The 19,010-nt window shown below is 39.4% G+C and overlaps 1 protein-coding gene across 1 annotated transcript; it reads right to left on the reverse strand.

The window, feature by feature from the left end:
• Window positions 1–2,188: 2,188 nt before the first annotated feature.
• On the reverse strand, window positions 2,189–14,494 carry EMB2799 (NAD(P)-binding Rossmann-fold superfamily protein). The gene is made up of 9 exons (XM_089161564.1): window positions 14,287–14,494; window positions 14,069–14,181; window positions 11,237–11,409; window positions 10,154–10,247; window positions 9,330–9,441; window positions 9,142–9,230; window positions 3,098–3,183; window positions 2,881–2,945; window positions 2,189–2,785 (listed from the first exon to the last, which is right to left on the reverse strand). Exons 1-9 carry the CDS (start codon window positions 14,480–14,482, stop codon window positions 2,676–2,678), a joined length of 1,038 nt encoding a protein of 345 aa, XP_089017690.1. The 5' UTR covers window positions 14,483–14,494; the 3' UTR covers window positions 2,189–2,675.
• Window positions 14,495–19,010: the final 4,516 nt, after the last annotated feature.

Genomic DNA, 19,010 nt, shown 5'->3' on the forward strand with positions numbered 1-19,010 from the left:
GGAAAGATTACCAAATCACCGAAAAATTAGGTTTGGCTTTTGCTGGGCTATACCTATTCAATGTTTTGTTTTGTTCTGACAAGTTAATACTCAAAAGGAATGACGCCAACTACAAGTTCATCAATTTAACGTCACAGCTAGGAACTCAAACAGTTGCATGCAAACTGATTTTGCATACAAATTCTACAAACATGATCAAAATCATCGAATACAGAATTTGAAATATTAGTTTGCATCTATAGTGGAGATTATAAAGTGGAATTATGAGTTAAAGTTTGCATCTATGGTGGGGATTATAAAGTGGAATTATGAGTTTGAAAAAAGTTATGTTGAGGTCTCACCTCATGTTCAGGTAAAAAAAAAATTGAGAAAGACAGAAATTTAAGATGATTGGGGAACTGAGAGGTTTATAGGGTTGATTGAATCAGTCATGGATGTTCCAATCCAAATTATGACAGTGGATACACATATGTATTGCAGACTGAGGAATAAAACTTAGGAAAATTACGTGATTAGCTACTTTTAGGTTTTTTTTACAAAAATAACCACTCAACGTTTCATTTAACAAAATTAGTTAAAATTGAGTTTACATTTACAAAACTAACCAAAATAGGTTTTTTTTTTCTTTCTTTCTTTCTTTCCCTTATGACATTTTTACCCCTAAAATTTATTATACTAATATGGGGATGAAAACGCCCAAAGGGTATGAAAAATTAGTGATTTTTTCATTTTGAACAAAATAGTAATTTTTCCTCTTTGTTTTGGTTAATTTTAGGGATTAAAATTGTCCAAAGGAATGAAAAACCACTATTTTGATTAGTTTTGTAAATGCAAACTTAATTTTAGCTAATTTTGTTAAGTAATAATACATTGAATGGTTATTTTTGTAAAGGGAAATCTAAAAGTAGCTAATCACGTAATTTTTCCAAAAAACTTCATACAGAAGTAAACTTGATATCCTAATCCAACAACAACAATAACAATAAGCCTTTGTTTTAACTAAATGGGGTCAGCTACATGGATTCTTGCCTTCCAATCAATTTTGTTTGAAGCCATGCTTTGATACAAGATCTAAACTATGCATATCATTTATCACCACTTCTCTTAAGGTTATCTTAGGTATTATCCCTAACTCTTTTAGTTCTTTCAATCTAGATTATATCACTTCTCCGTACATGGACATTTATAGGTTTTCATTGAACATGGTTGTGCCACCTCAAACAAATTTTCCAAAACTTATCACTTATAAGAGCAATTACCAGACCAACTCTAATATGATCATTCCTTATCTTATCCTTCCTAGTTTTACCATTCATCCATCTTAGCATTCTCATTTCTGCTACAATGAGTTTATCTATATGATGTTTTTTAATAGCCCAACACTTTGCACTGTACATCATAGTTGGTCGGATGATGGTCCTATAGAATTTTCTTTTAAGCTTTAATGGAATACATTGATCACACAAGACTCTAAACACACTTCTCCATTTCATCCAACCTATTTTAATTCTTTGGGAAACATCATCATTTATATCACCTATTTTGTTTATGATTGAACCTTAAGATACCTAAAAGAATCATTTTGAAGAATCTCCTTATCATCAAGTTTCACCACCTCATCATCTATCCAATCATGACTAAAGTTACAAACTAAATATTATGTCTTCATTCTACTTAATTTGAAACCTCTTGATTCCAAAATTGTTCTACATAATTATAACTTAGTATTAATCCCCACTTGAGTCTCATCTATCAATATAAATATCATCAGCAAAAAACATATACCATGGGACCTCGTTTTGAATATCTTTAGTTAATTCATCCATTACAAGTGCAAATAAATATGGACTTAAAGTTGATCTTTAATATAACCTAACTATAATTGGAAATTCATCACTTTGTCCCCCCCCCACTATTCTTGCAATTGTTACTGAACCATCATGCATATCCTTAACTATGTCTACATATTTAATTGCAACACTTCTTTTCTCTAGTACTTGTCAAATTAATGCTCTAAAAACTCTATTATAAGCTTTTCCTATGTCAATAAATACCATATGAAGATTTTTCCTACACTCTCTATATATTTTCAAAAGTCTCTTAATTAGGTAAATATCTTCCATTGTAAACCTTCTTAACACAAACCCAAACTAGTTTTTCCATAATTGTGATTAAGTGTCTCAAACAAGTTTCAATTACTCTCTCCCATAATTTCATAGTATAACTCATCAGTTTAATGCTCCTATAATTATTACAGCTTTAAATATCTCCTTTATTTTTTTAAATTGGAACCACAATGTTTTTCCTCCATTCATCTGGAGGTTCATATTGAACTTGATATCCTAATCCAATGACCGCTAATATTGAAAAGCATAATACTATTTTGTGTGGTTCAAGAAGCTATCAGAAACATTACACAAGTGCTCAGTATACAATACATAAAGGAACTTCTAGTATTTCTTACCATCTTTTTCCAGATCTGTCTATTTCCAACAAACGTAAAGCAATTTAATGCACCCTGGAATCTTGCCTGTGTATTGCTGCGGAAGATATTATAAATGCAAATTTTTCAAATTTTGACAGCTCCAAATTAGTCTTAGCCAGTAACATTTTTTCAACATTCATTAATGCCAACCAATTGAAAAAATCCCTGAAATGAATTGAAAAGCCTCCACCTATTCTGGTAGCCCAAGAAAATGGGCAAAGCTTTGGTATTTTGGTTCCCAACCAATTTCTGTACGGGTTTTTGAGTTATTTAATTTCTTTCCTAAAGGATCATCAGTACCTGCATACAAAGAAATTATTCAAAGGCTTTCAGAATGCCAAACTGAATTGCCCATAGATAATTGATTTAGACGTTATTGTCAACATGGAGCAAACCTGTAAACCTTTCAAATGTTTGGTCAAATTTCCCGCTCCTCATCACCAGATCCATTACTTCTTGCCTGTAAATAGCATCACAAATGACGCCACAAATAATGGAACTTAAAGAAGAAAATTTTAGGTTGGTAATATATTTTCAGTTTTTATAAGAAAGAAAACAATATATGTTGTGAATAGAGCAGTAAATATCAAAACATGATCATTGAAAAAGAACCTTGATAAAGGATGATTGTCACAACCCAAGAAGATACGACCACGGAGTTTCTTTTTCAATATCGCAACTGAGAGAGATGCTGCATCCTGTTTTGCAATGAAGAAGACAGAAAAATCACTGATTTCTTGCATCCAATTTTTCTAGCACCTAGGTCGGTTCTAGGAACCGCTGAGTATGGAAGCCAAATAGAGCTGCAGATGTATAAAATATCAACTAGATGTTTTGCTACAGTTTGTGAATCATTTCTCTAATAGCTTTCTTCCAGACACTAGATGGGCCCTAAAGATGGAAATGTAATAAGCTGCTTACAACCAATCATCATAAACAAGCTACTACAGAAGGGGAGGGGAAAAGATAAACAATAGATGAAGCTGTGATCTAATTATAGTGTTAGTGAATGCATCAACCGGCACAGTTTGTGGAACAAGAATCAACTCGGTTTAGTAATTCTGAGACAGATTCCACCACAAAGAGAAGATTGGCCACTTTTTCTGTGTTTGATTTAGTATATTTGGTTTAACCGAACCTATGGTTTAATATTTATTTAAATTAGGCTTAATTTAAATGTTCATTGGGTTCTATTGACCTTGCACTTAATATCTTTGGGTTTAATATTGTAATGAGATCATTTTCTAAGCCAACCTAAGAGACTTACAAAATATAAAGAAAGTAGTTTGTTTTTATTTTGGTGTTTATTGTTTGTCTTAGAAATATTATATTCTAGAAGATTAAACGAAGATGTGAATGGGACCCAAGTGATTGTAGAGAGGAGACAATCTACAAGGTTGCAGGGATATTCCCTTGATCTACTAATACTTTAGTTTCTTCTTCTTCTTCTTCTTCTTTTTAATGGGGTTTAGTTGTTAGTCAATAAATAGTTAGCAGTCAGTAATTTTCTTTTTCTTTTCTTTTGCACATTAGCAACTAAATTTGGTGATCCATGGTGCTCTTAAAGCCAATGTTCACCAGTAAGTCTTTGAGTTTGAATGTCCTGGCAGTTATTCCTCCCCCCCCCCCCCCCAACCCAACAGAAAAAAAGGGTTTTACCGATAAAAAAAAATGCTATATATTAATGTTTTAAAGCCAACTGGTCACTGGTGTAGTTGTTAGAAAGTTATTTCTCTTCTTCATTTTGGGTTTCAAAAGACAACATATTATGAAATGCAAGAAATGACAAGCTGTTGGAACTTGAGAGGTTCTCTCCAATTGTCTACAACATAAGGGACTCCCTATAAACCTTGGAGTGAGTCCAAGTTGGTGTGGACAAAGCCCTGGTGTAGGACAAAACATGAAGAAAAACAAGCTAAAACAATGTTCCCATGAACAGAGTGACAATTCCTTATTTCGCCTTCTTGTGATTGCTACATGAAGATCCTGTAGGGGCTAAGACCAGATCATGTGAAGACTTTTTGTAAGGGTCAATTTTGTCCATGCTTGGGATTTAGAAGTTCAGCTCAGTTTCTAATTTCAGATATAAAAAGTAGGCCATGTTTCTAATTAGACTTGGTTTTTACTATATGGTTTCTATTTTAGTGTCATCACTCGTAATCCAAGTCTCAGCCTTACAAGGAGTTTTTCTAACTTTTAGTTTCTATCTTTAAGACATAGCAAGCTTAGTTTATATTTTTACCATAACTTGAGGAGCCCAACCCTCCCCTTCTATCTCGCCTTCATCTGGGCCTGTATTCCCCTCCCTCTCTTCCGTCCAACCTGGGCATTTCTAACTTCTTAAAATCTCTTTATCTTATTGAGGGCTCCCACCTCTCTGGTTGTCCCAGTAATTGGTAACCATGAGTATCAATGTTTGGAGGTCACAGGGGGTGGTATCCCCTCAAGCAAGACCGTCAGTAATGCTGGTCCTTCTCCTCCCAATGAGGACTCCATCGATTGCAAGCAGGTTGCGCCTCTTGACACTGAGCTTGAGGGTTCCTTCAACACTAGCTCTCCCTCTCCCTTGCATACTTCAGATCGCGATGGTTGTAGGCGAGCAATCGTTTCACCAAAGGGCACTACTGCATTGACGGAGGCTTTATCATCGATTTTAAATCCACTAGAAAGAAAAAGAAGAAAATTAAAGGGAAAAAAAAATAGTGCTAGTCCAGTTTCTTGTTTTGGGCCTCCGTTTTTAGGCTCTTTTTGTGTTTAGCTCTTCCCTGCTTTGTTGATTTAGTTTGTGTCTTGCTGGCTTTGTAGGCACTGCATCTTTGTCTTTCTCTTGTATTCTCTCACCTCCCCCTTCTCTCCTTTGGTAATGAATTTTATTATTCATCATCCAAAAAAAGCATGGCTTTCTATTCACGTGTTAAAGCCATCAGAGGCCCACCATGATTTATTGAGTTGAATGAAATGGCATTGAGCAGTGTTATTTTATTTGCTAAGTGACAATGACAGGTTGAAAGGCCTGGCTGGTGCAAACCAAACCCCCCAGGGCTGAAGTAACCTGGCTGAGAGGCCCTAATCCATCTTATCTTTGTTTCTTTGTCTTATTCTTCTCCCAATCGACCCACACTTGTGCTGAGGATCTAAGGCTGCTGCATCTGTTGAAAGGACCACCAAAGGTTGCTGTTGGTGACTCCCTTCCATCAAGACTGCTGCAGCTACTCTGCATTCAAGTAAGTTTGCTGCTACCCTAGATCTTGGCAGCTTGCTGCAACGTATCTCCATTCTCCATCATCAAAACCTGATGGGGTTTGGAAAACACGATCAGGGGTTGATAGCCAAACCTCTTCTACACTAAGCACCCTTTTTCATAGGCTATTCCCTCTCTGTCCACCCAGCTGTTCAGCCCTTATTCCTTTCTCTTTGGGCCAATAGGACTACTTGGTGGTTTGATGTGGATTCGAAACTGGTTTCACCATCTTTTTACTGAAAAACTCAAGGAAATTTAGCATTCCCCTCTAACCTAAACTTGATTTATGCCAACTTTCATACCGCTCCCAGTTTTCCCCACTTTGGACTTAAAACTGTAGCCCCACAGACCGTTAGGATTCATCATTGTTAGCAAGGAGGCACTAAGGACAAAGTCCTTGGAGTTTGGTAGCAACTTAGCAATTGATCATTATCCCTCCAACTTGCAGGCCAACAAAGGAAGGTACTGACCTATTATATATTCTTCAATGGATTGTCATGAACCCTCTGAATTTTCTGCACTTGTATCTTAAAATTTCATCATTGTGGCAGTGCTAGACTTAATTTTCTGCATGTCTGTTGTGAATTTTGTGTTAAGTCAACCTGTCCTACACCAGATTTTGCATCAGAGCAGGTTCTAGTTGCAGCATCATCCTAAAAGCTTTTCAAGTACTGCACGTTGACCCATAATGAAATAAAATACTAACTGCACTCTCAGACAGGAAGAATGAATTCAGATATTCTGGATGAACAGTTAATTTACATAAATACCAGATTGGAGGAGATCCAAAACCAGTTTGAGACCAAAGACAGGCATGTGCAAGCTCTTACGACTGCAAAAGCAGTGCTGGAAGCATGCTTTTATAGATATGGCATTCAGCAGGATGATGTTGAAAAACAGGACAGAACTCGGGAGTGAAATCCTTAATGACCAGCCATGTCAATCTTCGTGTAGAGAGCCCTATAAAGGACATAGGTTTAGCTATCCACCCCTCGTCCTTATGATCAGGATGATGACAAATTAGAGGTGCTGGATAGCACGTTCATTATGCAAGATCAGATAAGCCCTGTGACATAACTAAAATGGATTGAAAGATACATGATGGAAGACTTGATCCAAAAGCCTCTGGGATTAAGTTGCAGACATGGACCATTATTCTAAGTCGTGACTCACATCAAAATGAGATCTACAGGGCAAGCCAAGCAGTATTAGATGAGCACGGGGTGCTGCCAACAAAGAGTAGATGGTTACTCTTAGGCAGCCAGCATGTGCATGTCTACTGCTGAGTATATGAGTAAGTTTGATGAATTAATGGTCCACTATAACACGAATGACAATCCCAAGGTGCCCCATTCTGAATTATGCAATGGCCATAAGCCTGAAACTAGAAAGGAGATGATTCTACACACAAAGATTCAGTCAGCAGGCCTCCCAATTAGCGTTAGAATTAGAAAAATATCTCAGGCAACATTCAAGAGGAAATACTGGTCTCACTAAGGAAAGTTTTTTTCTCAAGAAAATCCGATAACAAAAAGATGCTGTATTTGTCTCTGCTGCCCTGCACCTGAGGAAACAGTCTTTCCCGGTTCACACCTAAAGATCACAAGAAAAGGATCTGGCAATGGAGAGTTCAAAGGGCAGTCAAAAGTTTGAGTAATACCTAAATGGCACTAGGCATTATGCTTATCAATGCCCAACTTGTAACCTTTACATCAGAGCTAAGAAAAGTGAAATAGAATTTGAAAATGTCAAGGAAGTGAGTGATCCCTGGAAAGAGGCTAGTAATGAAGAAGTTCAAGAACCAGTAAAGTGACACCCAATTGAATATTGTGAGGTAAATATTGATAAACCAAAGTTTGAAAAGAATCAAGATTTTCAATACACAAGCGTGGGAATTAGAATTTTCTTTAAATACAACAAAAATTGTAGGAATGAGGTTCCTTCACTGTAGAACCAAGGTAGGCCTCAGCAATTTCACGCAGGTGACCTGATGCTGAAAATTATTGAAGTAGGCAGGGACTGTTACGGTGGCATTCTGTACAAATGTGGTTCCTAAAGCACCATTTCATGATTGGGCTTTAAGATAGACCTTCATCCGTATCTGTACAAAGTTGCTTTGGTAGATCAGACCACACTCTATTTAGTCAGCATTGTTTAGTAACCTTACAGTTTGTTGAGTATAGGGACATCTATTGGTGTGATGTACTACCCATGGATGATTAGGAAGGCTTGGTTATTTAACCCTGATGTGACAGATTTTGGAGGACCATAGACTTATACATATTTCCTACAGAGAGAAGAAATTCAAAATAAATCCATTCCAACCTCGAGCTTTGGACTGGAAGGCAGAAAATATGTTTGAACTTTGTGACATTTCTTTTCCCATTCTCTGCAGCATGATTGAACTGAAATCTTGGAATGAATCCAAGTTGGTTTGAAGCCTCTCTTTCCTACTTCTACTCTCATATGCCACTGCTGCCAGAATAGCACTGGTTCGTGGGTTGATGTGGATTGCAGACCTGTTCTGCCCAGGGTTGCCAAGCAGTCACATAGGCAGACTCCTTGATCACCTCAGCAGGCTCGTTGATCTCCATGGTAACCTAGGTGATTTTACCCAGCATCTGGGCTGCCTCCAGTGCCATGGGACCCCTACAAACTGTGATAACTGGTTTCACCATCTCTTATCTAGAAAAATCAGGAAATTTTAACTTTCCCAGCTAACCTAAATTTGATTTTACCCAATTGCCAGTCCCAGTTCTTCCCACTTTGGGCTTAATTACAGCCCCAAACACTATCAGGAATCATCATAACAGCAAGGAGACAATAAGGATGCATTCTTTGGACTTCAAAAATGATTTAGCATTTGATCACAGCACTCTAACCTGTGGGACAGAAAAGCAAGGTACTGTGACATGACATATCATGTATTATTTATTAAAATTTCCATCAATCCTCAAAATGAATTTTCTGCATCTTGTATTTGGAGATTTTTGACATTTATGGCTTCCAATGAACCTGATTTTTTGCACGTCTGTTGTTAATACTGTGTTAGCAGATGTTCCCAAACCCACATTTCTAAATATTAAGAGTTCCCAACCCTACCCTGCAGTTATAATATTATCAAATATAGTGACTAAATCTTCCAAATAGATTAGCCCTATTATATTTCCTACATGTCAAAGTAATTTGGTTGAGAAGTGAAGTAACCTTTTGATTACAAACTTCAAGTACACAAGAATTTCCGGAAAGGATTAAAAAATTCCTATTTTATTTTTCCTTTATTTTAATTCCATTTCCTTCTCTACTATATATTTCCAATCAGACAGAAGTGCACACTTGAAAAACAAGACGCTAAAAGTAACCAAAATCAACCACAACTGCAAGAACGAAAATGAATAACAGCAAAGAGAAATACCTCATAGTGTATAAGATTGAGGATATGATCTGGATGAGATTCAACAGTCCCTTTCCTCAACCAATAAACATGTGGACCTCTATCTGACTTGTATATATGGTTAAGGCAACACTATATAGTTAATGCTGTGACAGTTCTCATTAATATATTAATATAATAAAATATGTACACTACCACCAATAAGGATATATAAAGCCCTGCCAATCTAAGAACGCAACCATCAATGTCCAGCACTACTTTCTCTGCTTTTAAAAGGACATCCGACCTTGGGCTTCGTCCAATAGGCACCACTGGTGAATCCTGAGCGGTAACACCCAAAAGTAACCATTAGAACTACCTTGCAACTATCATGATTCATGATATAATTATAAAACAATATAACAAAGAACCTAACATTAAACTTCTAAAGGTCACTCTAGACATTAAAAAAAAAACACCTTATTAGGGTTTCAAGTTACAATTCCTTAATCCTTGGTAAGGTTTGAAAATATGACAAAGATTCTGTTGCATTATGAGGCATTATACAGCACATTAAGGATTAATTTATAATTTTCTGGCAAAACACCCCATTTTGAGCAATGTTACATATTTTCAGTGAAGAAACAAATTCCTTTGGTTTTTGTCATCATAAGCAAACAAAGATGCATTAACCTCTCCATTTTACTTTTTGTTTTTTAACACTTTCTGAAAATCAGCAACACACAATGGCTATTAAAACTTTAGATTCCCCCACCCAAAGAAGTGCATGGCCAAATAACTGCAGATCCTCTGAATCTGAGCATGCATGTAAAAGTATCTTATTTCCTACATGGCTTTGGTGGCCTTACATTTCTGAGAATCATAAGAATTGATGACCACAAGTATTGGTCTGTTCTCAGCTATTTGCAAAGAATGACAAAGTTTTCTTGCCATCAACATGCTTTGACCTTGACCATAACAAGAAACTACCTCTTTAAGAATAAGAAAATGTAATTTTTTGGCATCCAGTAGAAGAACGTAATAAATTAAATACCTCATCACATGGCCCATTATCATTGCAATCATATGGAGCAGAGCTTGATGTAAACAAGAAGGAGCCTTCACCATTCCAGTTTGATGAAGCCATCCTGTACATAATTCAACCATCAAATGCCAGCAAAGGTGCATTAAAGACAAATTGACCCTGTACATATTTATCTGCTGTCCATCTGTTTGGGGAGGGGTGTCATGGACCAATCATGCATTCACACCATTAAACAACCATGGAGTATTAAGAATGCCTAAATTTTTGTAAAGGTTTTATGAGTTGAGAATATAATTATACCACGTTTTAGGAGACAGAAAATTAGGCTGAGTACTGCAAAGTTCTGGTGTTAATCAAGGATGTCTTCAACATTCTTCATACCAAGTAATCAAATAACAGCAACAAGGATCAGCTTAAGCTCTCTAATCAAAGCTTTCATTAGAACTAGTGCTTCAAATTTAAGTTTCATAAGTTTGTTTGTGAAAGATAGCTAAGTAGAAAGAAGCAAGTGTTCCCCTGCCCACTTTCTCCTTCAAATGAGAACAATAGAAGTGCCATCTAACCTCTTACAAAAGTAATCAAACAAGCTTCAAATCTCTGAGAAGTGTATAGTGAGGCAAAAGCTTGAGAAAGCAAGACCATTTTAAGAGGCCAAATGGTAGATCCCTCTTACAAGCATTACTGTTCTGTGATTTGAAATTCAGTTATATAGCTTTAACGAGGAAGACAGACTGTTGGTGGAGGACCCTGTTTCTTCCTCTTATAGTGTATTTCTATTATGCCAGTGCCCTAAGTTACATAAGTTCAACCTGGAAAAGGGAGGAGGGAGTTCTTGCTACCTTGTTTCAGAAAATTCACTAATCAATCGAGAAAGAAGTAGTTAACTTTGGTTCATGTGACACAAAGAGAGACGCTACAACAATTCAAGCACATCTATTACCAAATTGAAGGTATCCCTCAATGGTGAACATATCTTTGTAAGTTGTAATATATGGGCACAAATTTGTCATAAGCGCATTAAAAAGAATCAGAATCGACGTACAATTCAATAAGCAAAGAGGTAGACATCGGTCAATCAAACCCTGTCCATACCTGACATCACCAGCATAATCTGCAGTCCGGGAAGGCGGAGCACAGAAAATAACATAAGGAAACTGGTGACTTGGTTTCACCTCCCTCAAGATTGGGTTGATCCCAATTTTAATCAATTTGTCATGATGATCTTTTGTCATTGTCTGTCCAAAAATTTGGCATCCTGGGTGTTCCTGTCCAAACAGTAGCATAGACTTCATGAGATTCACAAGTTTAGATTGGAGAAAATCACTATATAACCAAGATCAAGTCCAGAAAAAAACATTTAATCTGAGTTTCAAATCCTACCTCAGGCTTGGAATAACAAGAATGACACCACACATGTAATTCTAATTACAAGGGGTATAGAGGGACAAGGCATACATCTAGGATAGAGAGAGAATGCGTCAATTAGTTGTTAGATAATATTTCAATGGAGGAGGAATCTACACGATGACCATGTGTAGTGGCATCTCCTAAAATGAGCAAATGGGCCCATGGGAGGGAGTGCCTCATGAGAAGTATAAAGCCCAGATGGTAAGAGAGGAGATTGCAAGAGAGTGGTAAGGAAGAGAGAGACTTTAAGAAGGCCAGTACCAGTGGGTGTTTGTAATGTGATTCTGATATATACAGACCAGTACCAATAAAACAGGATCAATTACAGGGTAGGTAACTCCAGAATCAAGAGAAATTAGTTATATCAAATTAACAAGCTAGATCAACAGACCGTCCCATATGAGCACTCTATGCCTAGAATCGTCTAAAAATATCAGCCAGATCCAAGGGCTGGATCTGATGATATAGAAGTCCTTCTAGAACTAGGAAAATTTTTAAATCAGTCAAACAACAATTCATTTGGATGATCAGCTTACAGATCTAATTACAGACTATAGTAAATCATTCTATGTAGATTAAATAGATCAGTAAAATCTCAGTTCTTGAATAGCTTTCCATATCAGCAAGTATTTTATTTCATCACTAAATTGGGCCTGAATAAGTCTAAGGTTGGGTTATCTATATGTTGGGCTTTTGATCCCATGGGTTCTCTATTTAACATGCCATTTTATGGACCAAAAATAGGGTAATCAGGTTGTATACTGGAATTTTATTCTGAGTCTATTTCAGTTTCCTAGTAAGTAACCTCATAGGTTATTTGGTCCAAAGGCCAAGTCCCCCATTGCACTTTCATTGCTTGGACAACCTTAAACCTTTGCCTCCCCACCCAATCTCTTCTCCTACATCAAGATATCCCCATCTCACCCCCACTGCATTTTTTGTTGGACTGATATTGAGGATGTTGTAGCATGTGTTTTTGTCTTCCACTCGGACCATGGTCTTCAAGGAAACCATGGAGTTGCAGAGGGTCTTAAAAGTAAGGTGACACCAACAATATGGGAAGGCACCCACCTAGGCATCGAAGGTGGCCAAGATACTTGGACACCTAGGTGATGCTTTGCTAATTATGCAGTTGCCTCTTCTATTCGGAAGAAAGCTATTGCATCCATTTGGACCCACCAATAGATGTATCCTACCTTGTGCTCCAGAGTGGTTATGGCTATAGACAAATCCTTCTTAGATGATAGTCTCTATGACATTGCTACAGTTGGTTTCTGAAGCAGCAGTCTCTCCCATTTGGATTGGATGGATTCTTAGGAGATGGACCTCCAATCCTTCAACTATTGACCCAATTTGGAAGGCCCACCTACTATGATGTTAGCTCTAGACTTCATATGCTCCCTCATGGATCCATGTTAGACTCCCCAAGGAACATATACATTGTTGTTACCTAGGCTTTAATGTTTCTCTTCTTCAAATACCCAGCCGATTATAGACTTGTGCCAGAATCTATCTTTTGAGTCTTTTATATACTGTTGTCAAAGGGGCAAGTATTGAACGTAGAATTATTTTTTATTAAAAAAAGGTTTTTTTTTCCTGCTCATTTCTCATTCTCTAGCCAAGATATTTGTCTTGCATTCTGTCAAGGCTGGAGGGATTGGTGTCAATCCAATCAATTTCATGACAATGTGAACCCCATGGGTTTGAATAAGTTTTCTTTGAAGTTATTGAAGATCTCATGTAGGGGATGATGTTTGACAAAGAATTAAAATAGGATAGATAAAGGGGAGAGGTGCTTCCAAAGGCTGCGTGATTGATTTATTCCTTTAAATTTAAGATGCAACAGTATAGAATAATCATATAATCATTTGTGATGAATGGTGCAAGAATGCTAGGTAGTGAATTAAAACCATATGTATAAACTTGGTTGGGATGAGAATTGAGACCGAAATCAAAACTAGAAGGGATTAAGTAAGAAACAATTGAATAATGCTTGACTCATATGTATCATAAGCTACAGAAAAGTCAATGTGGCCATGCTCAATGGAAACTTTGAGATGCTATAACCCACAGTACAAACGAGTGATTTGGTTCAAATTAAAGCAGCCAGAAGCAGTCTAAAATGACTATCGAAGAAATGATGAAGAAAGGCATGCATAACTTAGGCATTTTATCAAATATGACCTCCAACTGAGCTGATTTGAGAGTCGGGATCCATTTAGATAGGATATACCGATGAACGACGAATTGAGTTGCAGTAAAAACATTCTAAAATACAAAATCCATCAAAGTTCCAACTATCAATTCAACTTCTTCTTTTTTTTCCTCTCTTGAAGTTTATCCCGGAGCGTCGCCCCAACATGCTCACACAGGCACACGGGATGGGGCGAAATGCAGGAACTTCCCCCTGTCGATGGTTCAGATGTGTTCCAATTGGCTCCGTACTAATGCAGGGGCACGGACAGAGTGCATTTCCGAACAAATCGGCATTTAAATACGATAAGAATTAAGAAATACCTTCTGCCATTGTTCTGCTACTAGACATCCAAGAACACCAGGGCCAACAATGAGTAAGTCATTCTCTCCCACCAAACCACCAGAAGAAACTTTCGATCCTTCATTTACGAGTCCTGAATTAATGAATTAACCAGTGTCTTGATTCATCACATTTACAGAAACTAAAAGTATCATACGCGACAAAACAATCAGAGCATCAAGAATTAAGAAATACCGACCAGAAGTAGATGTCGATGATGCAGAAACCGGCAGAGACGTCGCCATTGAGGAATTACTTCTCTTTATACTAGAAGAAGGGTTTCTGAAGAGCGGAATTGAGAGAATTGGGCGTACCCAGTAAACAGAAACTGATAGGCGAGCCTGCTTTGTGAAGTTACCTAAGTGAGGTTGGGAAAGCGTGATTGCGGTTCCCATTACTTCCAAAAAGATTTGGGCTCCCATAAAATAGAGTTATTCTCGGGGTTCGGTCTTTAAAGTTGATTTGGCTCCCAATGCGCTCAACTACTCACTGAAGTTTAAGCCGTCAATGGCGCATCTCAGTCGAGGTTTCGATCCCAGTCATTCGTTTTTCAAAGGTCGAGATCTCAAACCACTGCTCATTTATACCATAGTAGTCAAGGGTGTCAATCGGTACAGTTTCGGTAATTCGGTACAGTTTCAGTATGATTGGTTTGAATATTGAAAACCAGTACCTGTCTGTACCGAATTTACACGATACGGTATGATTTCGGTATTTACAAGAAACGATTTTGGTATAGTTTCGGTATTAAATCAGTATGAAAAAACGATTTAAACATAGTATCTAGTGTGATACACTTTTGGTACAAACAAACCCATGCCCTCATGCCACTTTTGTTATTAGTTTATTAAGATCCTAATGAAATTCCGACCAAACAATTGATAGAATTTGATATTAAGAGTGACAAAGCAAATAAATCTAAGAAGAGGAATGAAGAACGAAATGTAAAATTGAAATATGGAATTATAAATAGGGTAAATGTGAAGTGTTTTCATTATAAAATTACATTTATGTCCCTTAATTTGGTACGGTACCAATTCGGGTACATACCGACGGTATGAGTACCTAAAACTGAGAACCGTATCAAATAAATTCAGTTTCGGTATATACAGTACCAAATTTTGAATAGTACGGTACGGTGAGATTTTAGACGGCGCGATTCGGTACGAGCTAAAAGGTTTCGGTACGCAATTGACACCCTTAATATGTACTGAACCCAAGCAAAATCAATATTATGAGGGGTTTTACTTCTGAATTTTGACAAGAAAAATCCAAAGTATCACCAACGGATCTCTCTCTTAATATGTAATGAAGAAATGTGAAAGGAGCACTGATCTCTACTCATCACGATTAAAAATCTTGACTCATCAGTGGAAGCCCTTTGACACAGCCCAATTTATCATAGGCCCAATGGTATAATATTCATGCCCACATCTCCCACTTTAATAACACTAATGGCTCCTTCCCCATTCTAGAGGGGGAGATTCAAGGATCTCTCTTAAAGTATCTTGTCTCTAAAATATCCCTGAATATCTGACCCCTGATTTCCTACCATTGTTCTGCCTTGTCAATCCCCTTCTTGTATCCTCCTCCCTTATAGGGGGGGACTCTTTGTCGCTCACAGTGGCACCGTTCTCTCGGGTTCTCTTTGGCTCTGCTTTCTTCTCTCTCTCTGTTGGGTTTTGGCTGCTTGTGCGTGCTGTCCCCGGTTGGCTTGTCTCTGGCCGTGCTTTGTGGTATCGGCTTCGTTGGGTTGTCGCGTGTGGGCCGTGCGGCGGTCCGGCGTTCTGGTGCCGGGGCTCCGTGGGGGCCCCCCCCGGTGGCGCGGGCGGGTCTCTTGGTTGTGCCTTGGGCCCGTCTCGCGGGTGGGTTGGCGTGGCCGGGCGGGCCCTTGCGTTGGGGGCGGCCGTGGCTCGTGGCCGGTGGCGGCTCGGGTTCCTTTGGGTGCTCTCCCCTGGGCCCCCCGCTTGTGCTCTTCCCCGTGGTGGGGTCGCCGCGGTGGAGCTCGTGTGCTGGTTGAGTGGGTGCCGTGCGGGCCCGTTGGTGGGGTGTGTGGCGTGGCCCGGGTGGGGTGCCGCCTGGCTTCGGGGCGAGTGCTCGGGGGTTGACACTTCCTTGGCACATGGAGCGTATTTCGAGGCTATGTCGATGGAGGACGAGTCTACCAAGATCAAGACCGTGCAACTCTACCTCACCGAGACCGCAGCTCTATGGTGGAGACGAGGTACAACGACATGCAAGAGGTCGTGCACCATAGACACTGGGAAGACTTCAAGAAAGAGCTTAAAAACAATTTTATCCAGAGAATCGCATTCTTGGCCCGAAAGAACATCAAGAGGCTAAAGCACACGGGGTCGATTCGAGACTACGTGAAGGAGTTCTCAACACTCATGTTGGAGGTCCCAGTATGACCGAAGAGGAACTTCTCTTCGACTTCATGGATGGGCTCCATTGGGCCTCGCAAGAGCTACAACGTCGAGGTGTACAAGATCTTGCTACGGCTATAGCGGCGGCGAGTCCTTAATAGAGTTTAGAGGGACGAGTCTAAGGCCAAGAAGAGCAATAATGGCAAGGTGGGGGAGAGAAGGGGTCAAAGCCGACCACACAGGGAAGGCACAAACAAGTTATCTTCGAACAAGGAGGGTGGCAAGCAAGAAAAGAAGAAGAAATTCCAGCCCAAAGACAAGTGCTTCCTTTGTGATGGACCACATTGGGCTAGGGATTGCCCAAACGGAAGGCCCTAGTGCACTCCTCGAAGACACGGATGAAGAGGAGGTGCACATGGGATCTTGCCGCTTGGTGCTATCAAGGCCAAGGAAGACAAAGCCCCTACATCAACAAAGGGGTTGATGTCGTAGAGGTGCGTATCAACGGCAAAATGGCAAGGGCCATGTTGATACGGGGCAACCACAACTTTGTCTCACGGAGGAGGCAAAGCGTTTGGGGCTCAACGACAGGAAAGAGGGCCTTAGCGTCACTCGAGGCACGCCCTATCGGGGAGTTGCCGGGAGTCGGATGACATTGGGGCTTGGGCCCGTGGACTTGTCGGTCGTGACAATGGACGACTTCGACTTGGTGCTTGGCATGGAATTCTTGCACGGTCAGGTCGTACCCATGCCATTCTTAAACAAGGTGTGCATTATGGAGGAAGGAGCACCTTGTATGGTCCCAACGATACAAGGGACTAAGGAGGGCCGCTTCTTTCCCATGCCGAGAAGGGAGCCGGGGGCGTCCCTTTGCGCACTCTTGGAAGACAAGGAGGATGTCCCCAGGCCCGCCAAGGAGGTCGAGAACTCTAGAGGAGTTCGGCGTGATGCCCCCGGTTGCCCAAAATCCTACAACCAAGCCGAAGGTTGGCGTGGCTAGTCATCTTAGACAAAGCCACAAAGAAGATGAAGAAGTGGGCCGCAAGGATGCGCCCACAAACTTCCGGGGATATGGTCTGGTGAGTTCTCCCCAACAATTCAGTCCTTGCGAAGGTGCCAGGCGGTTTGGGCCCGTTCACGTGAGGTAGGTAGGTTTCCTCCAACTAGCCTCCCACCAAAGCTCAAGATCCATCCTGCTTCCATGCAGTTGTTGAGCCTTCCAGGAGATGCGAGGATCCTTCGTGGGACTTCTCAGGGCACCTACAAGCATAACAACATCCTATGACAAGGAGGCGGAACATATAATGGCGGATCGGTAATGCGCACGTGGGTGCCTCCGGTCGGTTTTGGTGAGTGGAGGGATTGCCGAGGCGGCGTTGGGACCGCGCATTGTGGCGGTTCCAGAACATATAGGAGGTTCCCGTGAAACCCGGGCGTCGCTGGTGGGGGAGAATGACCCCCAATTTATCATGGCCCAATGGTATAATATTCATGGGCCACCTGCTAGCCCAACTTTGTACACTTGGGCTACACTTGCCCACATTCTAGAGGGAGGAGATTCGGGATCACATCTATAAAGTATCTTGTCTCAGAAATATCCCTAGAAATATCTGACCCACTAGAATATTCCTACCATTAGATTCTGACACTTGTACAAATCACACCATTCTTGTTCCTACCTCACCTATAATGGGAGGGACTCTTTGTCAAAGCATCAACGTGGCACCGTTCTCTCGGGTTCTCTTTGGCTCTGCTTTCTTCTCTCTCTCGCGGGTTTGGGACTTAGTGCGAGTGCTGTGCCGCCGGTTGGCTGTCTCTGGCCGTGACCCTTGCTACCCTGTTCAAGAGATCCAAATTAGGCACTAGAATTGATACATTAACTCCTTCAATTTTTTTAGGCAAAATGAACCAGGTGTGCTTATTTCACTTCCCTCTCCTGAATCCCCCTTAAGTCATATTTTTGCATAGCTTTGTTCAAATTTTTTTTTGTAGTTCAATTTTCTCTATAGCGATGAAATCTTTTGTGGAAAGTTGACAGGCTTTTTACTGATTTTGTGTTTTCTTCTAATTTATGCATATGATTTTTAATCCATTCAATTGAATTCCATCTCTTTCATATAAAATTTAGCATTTAAGTGACCTTCTATAGATATTTGGTTTTGAACTTATAAATAAGCTTCCTCTTATTCGAGCTAGTGTTGAATGGTAATCACTAGCTTTCAAAGCTTTTGCTAATCTTGAAAGTGCAGGAGATTACTTGTAATGCTTTCTTATCTTTTGCATAATCAATGGCGGTCTTCTTTTGCACTTAGGAGAAAATTTAACATATTCTTCACCGTCTATTTCTTTCATGGATTCCCATCCATTTAAAAAATATTACAAAACTATTCACAGCTATTCACTTACAAATCCTAATCATTTCACGGCTTATTTTGGATAATAGTTACCAAAGTATCTCTTTTTTTTTTTTTTTTTTTTTTTTTTTTTTATTTTTTTTTTTTGTGGGGTTTTTTTTTTTTTTTTTTTTTTTTTCCTTTTTTTTTTTTTTTTTTTTTTT

Source organism: Hakea prostrata, chromosome 7 (genome assembly GCF_041222555.1).
Source record: "Hakea prostrata isolate BN-2017 chromosome 7, UWA_Hpros_2, whole genome shotgun sequence".
Classification (NCBI taxonomy): Eukaryota; Viridiplantae; Streptophyta; class Magnoliopsida; order Proteales; family Proteaceae; genus Hakea; species Hakea prostrata.

Bases quoted from the DNA above. Each gene is read 5' to 3' on its own strand.
- EMB2799 (XM_089161564.1), bottom strand. From the start codon at position 14,482: ATGGGAACCGCAATCACGCTTTCCCAACCTCACTTAGGTAACTTCACA. The intron at 14,182-14,286 runs GTCGGTATTTCT...TCATTAATTCAG, and splicing joins ATCATCGACATCTACTTCTG to GACTCGTAAATGAAGGATCG. The intron at 2,946-3,097 runs GTTCTTTTTCAA...TGCTATTTACAG, and splicing joins GACAATCATCCTTTATCAAG to GCAAGAAGTAATGGATCTGG.